This window comes from Mandrillus leucophaeus, unplaced genomic scaffold, assembly GCF_000951045.1.
Source record: "Mandrillus leucophaeus isolate KB7577 unplaced genomic scaffold, Mleu.le_1.0 Scaffold290, whole genome shotgun sequence".
Lineage (NCBI taxonomy): Eukaryota > Metazoa > Chordata > Mammalia > Primates > Cercopithecidae > Mandrillus > Mandrillus leucophaeus.
The window spans coordinates 847,713-856,873 of NW_012103032.1; the positions used below are offsets into that span (position 1 = coordinate 847,713).

General features: G+C 55.1%; 1 protein-coding gene across 2 annotated transcripts in view; it reads right to left on the minus strand.

Annotated features, from left to right (window-relative positions):
* The window catches only part of HDAC5 (histone deacetylase 5), a 46,665-nt gene extending 37,524 nt beyond the window's left edge, over positions 1-9,141 (minus strand). For both annotated transcript variants that reach the window (XM_011985892.1, XM_011985891.1), the window contains exons 1-2: positions 9,112-9,141; positions 3,047-3,257 (exon numbers count right to left, since the gene is read on the minus strand). In XM_011985892.1, coding sequence (XP_011841282.1) covers positions 3,047-3,068 — 22 coding nt within the window. In that variant the 5' untranslated portion in view covers positions 3,069-3,257; positions 9,112-9,141. The remainder of the gene's footprint in view (positions 1-3,046; positions 3,258-9,111) is intronic.
* Positions 9,142-9,161: the final 20 nt, after the last annotated feature.

Here is a 9,161-nt window from a genome sequence, read left to right on the forward strand (position 1 = left end):
CTGCCCTCCATCCTAGGAAAGGGAAAGAGAGAGTGTAAGGGTTCTGGGAGGTGCTAGGCAGGCAGGTGTTGTCCTGAAGCTTGTCTTCCTCTCACACTGGGGAGAAGGATCCTGGCCGCCTCCCCCATGGCCCCGCTGCCACCCAGACTGGCTTGCACAGTGGGCCTCACTCTTGCCTGATCTTCTGGGCAATGGCACTGAGAAGAGGGTTCAACCAAAGCTGGCCTGGGTCCCAGGTCCCTGGGTGGCTCCTCCAACCTGGCTGGGCCGAGTCTGAGCTGAGGGAAACTTCTGTCAGCCTTTCAGCCCCACTGAGGAGAACGTGCAGAAGCAATCAGTTCCAGAAAAATAAAGAAAGCCTTAATCCTCAAGCCCCCTTTGGCCTGAAGAAAAAGCAGAGATCAGCGAATGGTCTCAGGGAAGCAGGTAACCCCATCAATAGCCTCCACCCGTGATTCTAAGACTGCAAAAGAGGTAAATAAAGTCAAAGGCTGGCAGGCAGCCCAAGCCAGAGGGGAGTCATAGCTCCCACCTCCCTGGTGGGCCCCAGAAGGAAATCACTCACAGTCTCCACCTGCTGCCCCTCACCAGAAACAGTCTCTCTTGCTAACGTGTTCACTGTGAGGGCCAGGGATGGCCCATCTCATGTTTTCTTCTGTCTTCCACAGGCTGAGCCTGTTGGTGATACTCAGTGAAGACTTGCCAAACAGAAAAGCTCCTACGCTGAGAGGACTTGAGAGAAACCAGAAGCTCTGCCCCTTACCCAGCCTGCTGTTCTGTACTCTGGGGAAAGAGGAGCAAGTGTTCAGGGAAGTGAGGAGAAGGTAGGAGGCGCTCAGGGGCTGCAGCAGACCGTGGGCACTAACCATTTCCATCCTTCCCACCTCTTATCTCCTGCCCCGTGGCCCATACCTTTCCTTCTTGGGGCTCGCTGCAGGGTGTCTACGGGGAGTGGACACCCGCGTGCTCTGGCTACAATCGGTGGTTTCATTTTGCTTCCGCCGAGTTCCAAGGCATGTGGTTTCCAGGCTTCTGCCAGGCGCTGGGCAACCCAGCCCTAGCCCAGATGCCAGCCCAAGCTCTGGGAATGGCAGACGCTAGGCCCCTCAGAAAGAAAGAGCTGCGGGCAGGCTGGCTATCTCCCTGGCCCAGGGCAGCTGGAACCCCACAATTGGGAAAGCCAGTCCCAGAACCCCAGGAACACTCCGCAGGAAGGGCCTCAAGCAAACATCCCTAAGCAGCTGCCCCAGCTCCAAAGCCTCTCAACAATCCTAAAATGAGGTTCCCAATCCCTGGCCCCCTCCTTTTCTCCCTCTTTCCCCAACACAGAGAAGACAGCATCTCCCCCTGCTGGGGGGAGCTGGAAAGCCAGCCAGGAGGCGAGGCCCACTCCACAGGCCCACTCAGGATGCCCTCCTGGCCAGGGCTCAGCAGTGGCTCTTAAGCCACTGGCCTCCTACACTGGTGGACACGTCCAGCAACTCCAACACTCCTGTCAGCTCCCGCAGAGGTAGCTGCAAGGGAAACTCAGCCCGCCAGCGTCTGGAAAGGTAACCCAATAACTTCATCTATCCTGGGTTGCTTATCACATTTCCCTGCGAGGGAAAGAAACCCCAAACCTGGGAAAAATCCTCTCCAAGCCACCAACAGATGCCTCTCGGCAGCTTCAATTCCCATGGCCAAGAGTTAGACCCCAGCCCCACGGGAAGCACGGACTGGAGATGGCTCCTGGACAGGTCAGCGTCACAACTCAGAGGAAAGAAGCAGCTGGCACTACTGCCCGACATGGCTGAGCTTGCTGGGGTAGTGTTCAACCGAGATGCACGAGGGACAGATGAGGACCCAGGCCTCTCCTTTCCCTTCGCCATCCAGTCTCAGAGGGGGAAGCAAGAAGGCAGAGCCGGGCAGCCCACCCAGTCCAGCCCCTATGGGCTGAATGAGGGCAAGGGCAGAGGCAGGAATATCTGAGGGGGAATCGCAAACCCTGCAGGAAGGATGACGGGGAAGAAAATGTGGGGTGGTCTGGATTCCTCCCTCATGCTGCTTCCGTACAATCCTGCGAATGGGTATTCATCCTAGGCCCTAATTGCCCTATCTCTAAAAGGAGAAATATCCACTCACCCCTACATAAAAAGATGGAGCGTATTATGGGCCATGGACAGCTAAAGTTGAGCAAGATGGACCTTTAACACCTTGCAGAAGGAGACAGTCAAAGAGGAGGAGACAGCCATGACTCTGACCACACTGGCCCACGACCCTCCTGGGAAACTGCTGAGGGTCCAGCTCAGGCCACTAGAACATAGCCTCACAGGCACACATCCAGAAGCAGCTGCACATCAAGCTGCCTGGAGTCCCCCCAATAGACTATTTCTGGCAGCACTGGACAGGGTCCTAGAAGCAAAGAGGAACAGGAAATCTCAGAGTAAAAGACCCCAGATTAGCAATCTATCATATGAACGGCCCAAGAGGAAGAGAGGCAGTCTACCTGGACTCAGAGGAGAGCCGAGACTCCTCTACCCACGTCACCCCACTCCCACCCAACACCACGCACCCATACACGGAGGTTAAGGCCCAGTGCCCTTGTAAACCTCCACTAAGAAAAAAGTGTGGAACACAAACATTCCACCAAGTAAAGAAGCTACCACCACAAAAAGGAAGCTGGGCATTCTGCTATAGTAAAGAAATTCCTCCAATTTCGTCTCAGACTGCCGAGAGAGATTCAGGGATACACACTGCCCCTTCGGAGGCCCGCCTGTCTTGGCTAGCAGGGGAAGGCGGAGGTAGAGCTGAATACCCCTAAGTTGAGAGGGCAAGCATGGGGGGCAGAGTAGGACCCATTGCCTTCCCAGGACCAGGCCAGACCATCAATCCATCAATTCCCAGGTCTACCTCATGGGCCTTTTCTTGCAACACCTCTCCACTCCTGACCCCCTCATTCCCTTATAGATCAGACAGTAAAGGTCAGCTGGCCTGGAAGGGAAACCCACACAGCCCATTGCATCCAAAGCTACCCCAGGGTGCTCTTCTCCAACCTCCCAGCTCTTACCCGACTCGTTGGGAGAGTTCATGCCGGCTCTGGGCCTGCAGGAAGCTGGCGTTGGGGGCTGGGACGGGAGGGGGTGGAGCTGCGGTGATGTCAAGAGAGACAGACGATAACAGACAGACGGACGGGACGGGAGCCCGGGGCCGCCGTGCCTCTAATGCCCATCCGAGGCCATCCTTCGGGGCGAGGCAGTCAGGCACTCAGAACGGCATCCCTGGGGAGAGATGGAGCAGGGTTAGAGGCCCCTAACTCAGGAATCTGAGAGTCGAAGGAGACCTTGGAGCTTGTCAGTTTATACCTGGGGATGAGAGGGATGAGAGGGATGAGAGGGAGGGATACCTGCCCACAGCCACAGTGGAAATCAGCAGAACTGGATAGACCCTGGTTTCTTTCTTTTTTTTCTTTTTTTTGAGACGGAGCTCCGCTCACTGCAAGCTCCGCTCACTGCAAGCTCCGCCTCCCGGGTTCACGCCATTCTCCTGCCTCAGCCTCCCAAGTAGCTGGGACTACAGGCGTCCACCACCTCGCCTGGCTAGTTTTTTGTATTTTTTAGTAGAGATGGGGTTTCACCGGGTTAGCCAGGATGGTCTCAATCTCCTGACCTCGTGATCCGCCCGTCTCGGCCTCCCAAAGTGCTGGGATCACAGGCTTGAGCCACCGCGCCCGGCCAGACCCTGGTTTCTTATCTTACTAACTGATGAGGCTCCCAGAGCCCAAGGGATAGGAAATGGCTATGGTGGTCAAACCCAACAGATCCCTTTTCAGGTGAGTGTCTACTGCCAGGTGGGGAGACCCTATAGACTCCCAACAGTGCCTGCCATGGTACTAGGTGTGCACCAAAGGAGAAAGTGCAGGGGGCTTCTGATCTCTGTCCATAGCAGTGGGGAGATACAGGGCTGATCTAGAGTCCCTGGCAGAAATTAAGGGAGAAACTGGTATCCCAGCCTCCAAAGCCTAAGCTGGGACTTCTAGGGGTCTTCTCCCGACTTTCTGATCCTTGTGCCACCCAACTCTGGAAATATGGATGTATTTCCGTTTTGGTCTCGCCCAGTTCAACAACAGACCAGGACAATAGCTTCTCTTTCCAGGAACTGAGAAAATCAGAGACCTCTCCATTCCAAATCTAGTACCCCTGGCCTGGCAGGTGCAGGGCCCAAGCCCAGGGCTTTGTGTATATTGTACAGGTTGTGCTCTGTGTAAGGAGGTCTGGCCCAGGGAGGTATAAAATCCAGCCTGTGCCCTGCCTGCCAAGCCATGGCCTGACATGCTGAGTCCACCCAAAACAAGGGACAATTTTTTCCCAGTTTGTACAAAAGCAACAAAAGGCCCAGCGTTAACCCTGCTGAGGCCAGCATAGTAAAGGAGGAGGTATTACAGGACCATGGCTTTGCCAACCCATGCCCACTCCTCCAGCTCTCCCCCACAGTTAGTCCTCAAGCCTCAGACACTATGCACACAGCCACCTGGCCCATCCCTTAACAGCCCACGATCCATCCCAGACATGATCTCATTCATTTGCTTCCAAATGAAGGCAGGTCTTCCAATACCCAATGAAAGCAAGGTAGAAGGAAGCCATCAGAGGAGGCTGTGAGCTGCTGCGAGTTTAAGCCCTAACTCTGCTCCCCAAGCCTCGAACCAGCAATCAGCTCTGCCCAACCTAGACAGCCCCACCTCCTGGCAGGATTAATTCTCAGTAAGCCTTGCATTCTCATCAGATTCCCAAGGGTGGGGTCCATTTGGAGTCCAAAAGCCAGCTATGGCAGAAACACAAGAACGTGAATACACATGCGCATGCGCGCACGCGCGCATGCACACATGAGACCTTGAGGTCCCAGGCTTGCTGCTATCTGCTCTTGCCCGTAGGACTTGGACTCTATGGCTGGAGAAAGGTACACTCAGATTGGGGGGCAGAGTTGAAGGGGCTAAATTGCTCCTGACAGGCACAGGTATGGGATTAGGACAAAAAAGGCTACACAGGCAGGGCTGAGGCCAAGCTCAGGAATGTGGCAGGTAGGGCTGCTGGTGCTCTGGCAGGGCCCATGTGGGCAGGCAGTTCAGCCTGCGCCCACACCAGGGCTGGTGCCCAGTCCCGCTCACACCCTTTCCCGTGGGCTGGGGAACACAGGTTCAGAAATTCCCACGATTCCCAGAAGCCTGAGTAGCCCAGCCCATCTCCACATTGAGAGGCACCTCCACAACAAGGTGCTCAGAAGGGGCACAGCCCCAAGCGGCAAAGAAACCAGATTAAGCTTAGCCCCCAGCCCCCATCATCCTAAGCCACCCACTGTCTCTCTGGGTCTTAAAGGCGCTGATCCTCACCCCTGAGGCAGAAGAGGAAGGGAGTAGCTCTTTGAATTCATGGTGGGCTCAGGACTCAGGTACATCTACTCCTCCCTATCCTATAAAATTCAGCAAGATCCCTGGGCCCCTGTCCACCTGTAAAGAGTGTCTGCCAACACCCCCATCAAGTCTCCCAAGTGAACCAGAGCCACAGGCTGGGCCTCCCTGAGAAACAAAGCAGTGTTCACGGTCTGATTGGGACAAGCACAGATTCTTGTCTGGGGTGGGGCATGAAGGGGAGAAGGGGAGTCCGATGTTTAAAACCTGAGCTGTTTGTTCCCACATCTGCCAGAGAAATCCGTTGGGTCTCAGTGGGCAGTCAGGGACCAGGAGCTGTGTCCCAGATGACCTAACACTTGGATGCCAAACCAGGGAGCGGCCCAACTTCCAGGACATCATAAGTAGACAGACCCCTTGCCCACCCCAAGCGTCCTGCCCCACTACCTCACACCAACTCTTTCTTCCAGACAGACCCCTACCCTACTCCAGGATCCAAAACCACCTCCCACATCCAGCCAAGACAGCTGGGCTAGGATGAATGAAGGAAACGGGCTGCATCTCACCCTACAAGCTCAGGGCTGAGCCTGGGGAAGTAGGGCGGAAACCCCAAACTCTGGCAAAGGGTGGGAGGAGGAGGACAGACAAGTGAGGGGCACATGGTACAATGCAATGCTCCAAAGGCCATAGGTTCACAATGTTACCCTGTAGCGATCTTGTCGCTTGAACAACTCCCTCAAAATTACTGGGGAGTCAGGTGTCCCTTGGAGACCCTCTCTGGAACCTGGACTCCAGTACCACCATGCAACCCCCTCCCAACACACCTGCTCTGGCCCCAGGCCAGGGCACCCCCTAGGTCATAGGTGACAGGGTCAAGCAGTGTGAACCAAGTCTTGGGAGTCTGAGATTGTTTCACTCTACCTCAACAACCTCATCAAAAAGTTACAAACCGGCCAGGCACGGTGGCTCACGCCTGTAATCCCAGCACTTTGGGAGGCCAAGGCGGGTGGATCACCTGAGGTCAGGAGTTCCAGACCAGCCTGATCAAAATGGAGAAACCCTGTCTCTACTAAAAAAATACAAAATTGGCCAGGCATAGTGGTGCATGCCTGTAGTCCCAGCTACTCAGGAGGCTGAGGCAGGAGAATTACTTGAACCCGGAGGCAGAGGTTGTGGTGAGCCAAGATTGCACCACTGCACTCCAGCCTAGGCAATAAGAGTGAAACTGCGTCTCAAAAAAAAAAAAAAAAAAAAAAAAGTTACAAGCCAAGACATCCCACTCAAAGGTCAAAGGTACTAGGGACTTATCTTGACCCTTCCTGACCATAGCCACAGCCTACCACTTTCCTCAGCCTCCGAGAGCTTCTGTTGCCTAGTGCCTCCCTCAAGCTATGCCAACAGAAACCCAGAAGGATCAGAGCCATGAAGGGTGGCAGAGTCGGATGTCCAGGCCCCAAACCAGGGAAAGCGGGAGGGTGACAGGGAAGGAAAAAAGGCACCAGGCTGACAAATTCATTTTTGCAATCGGCCCATTTCTGTTTGTCTGCTCAGACGCAGCTCCAGGCATCTGCACAAGCCAGATGGAGGAGGCTGCTATTTCTAGAAAAAAAAAAAAAAAAAAAAAGGGGGGGTGGTGAGAGGGGAGGAAGGGAGGAGGCGGAGGCAGAGGGCAGAAGACAGGGTCTGTTTGCCCTAAAACCTCAGGCAGAATGATACCCTCTTCCCAGCACTACCAGACAGGGTCCCCATTCAAGAAAGGGCTGGGGCTGGGCCTGGGGTGAGGTGGGATGGGGAAGAAGAAAGGCAGAGAAAGTTTAATTAGCTAAAGTCGGCTACAATAGGCCCCCTCACCGGCTGCATCAGGTTTTCATTCATGAGCAAGCTACAGTGCTCCAAAAATGCCAAGAACCACCCCCCCTTGCTGTCTCCCCCTCCCCCCACCACCGCCACCAACAGGAGTGCGTCCTCTAGCAGGCTGGCTGAGCCTGATGCTGTGTTCCAGACATCCCTCCTCAAAGGGATGTGAGTAGGAAGAATTAATTATTAAAGAGCAGCTGGTACTTCAGCACCGACCGCGCTACCCCCAGCTCCTATAGCTGATTCCCCTCCCCCACTATGCGGGAACACAAATGACACCCCCCAACATTCCCAGGCCCCATTTCTAAACACACAGTTAAGATGCCACCCCTAGAGAAGGGAAAGCAAACCTTTGTCTCTGCAGCTACTTGGGGTGGGTGGGGCATGTGAAACTGCTGCCCCCCTCCAAATTACACGATCCAGCCAAAGTAGGAGGATACACTGGAGAAGAAGGGGAGGCTGGCACAGAACTAACATTTCCTCCATCCTTGCCCCCAAGTAACCCGCACCTGAGATCTGTCTCTCTGGTCTCCGGCATGCCCACATTCCCAGGACAGAGTGGAGATGCTGGGAGCCCATTTCTCTAACTCAGAGAGACCCCTACTGCCTTGTCAAGAAAGCCCAGATCCAAGTTCAAGTGAAGAGAAGGCAAAGAGAGGAGTCAAGAAAAGAGGAAGGAGACAAACCAAGATCTCCCCAAGCTTTGTGTTTAGGAAGGGAGAGGAAGGAGGGAAGACTGGAATGAAGAAGCAGGCAGTCCCCAACATGGCTCATCCACTATCCAGCCCAACCAGCCCAGCCCAGCCCAGCATCTCACCAGCCAGCATCGGCTCAGGGTGCCTAGGACTTGGGAGACTGAAGACCATCCCTGCCTGCCTACATCCTCTGAACCTAAGAGGAGGCCGAAGGCAGGACCCAGACTCAGACTGCAATCCTGCAAGGCAATCTGGCCAGGGGTCCCTCTGACCAAGACTCCTGGATCTCACCCTCCCCCCAACCTCCTTTTGTTCCCATAATCTGGCTCCATCCTCCCCTCCCAGTTGGACACTGAACCAAATCATCACCACCTACCCAAGCTCCAAATCTAATTCCAGGTCCCAAAAGCATGGTAGTCACTGACAAGAGTGATGGGTCCCTTTTGCACCCTCCTAAAAGCAACTGCAGCTGTTACCTTTCCTCTTTAGGGACACACCTCATCTCAGAAGGGGTATCAGTCAGGGATATCAGGTGGTTATCTCCTCTCCCAAAGGAAGCACCCAACCTCTCCACTCCAACAGCCCCCACCAGGCTCCCAGATTAATTAATTACACCCAGCCACTTCTCATCTTCCCCAGGGCCCCAGGGAAGGGTGGGGTGGAGAAGGCGACTCCCCCAAGTTAACAAGACACTGGTAGTGCTCCCGCTTCCTTGAGATACAGACCCGGGATGAAAAATGGGGGGCATCCACCCCAGACAAGAAGGGGTTGGGGGAGAGCTCCATTTCATCTCCTCGCTCTCGTATCCTGGCTCCAGGGTGTCAGACAGGAGAAGAGGGTGGAAACAAACGCAGTAACGCCTCAAAGGAAACGGGGTGAGAATAATGGAGAGAGAAGTAAGGTGGACTCCGCAGTCCCCCTCCTCACGCACACAAGTCAAGGACATAAAATCAAGGATGCGTTCGTAGCTATGGGGAGAAGCGCTGTGGGTGGGCAGCACACCTCACCTCAGAGTACCAAGAAAGGGGTGTCCAGCGAAGAGGGGTCTGCACAGAATCCGGGTGCAGGGCTCAAATGGCTCTGCAACGCAACATGCGCCGCCAGGGAAGGGGCAAATCTGACAACCCCGGCCGGTCTCCGAGCCATTTGGGGGCGCGGGAAGGCGGGCCCCTCCCTTACCTGCAGGGAAGGCGCCCCTGTATGGGAGGGGCAGGGAGGGGCGCGCGCAG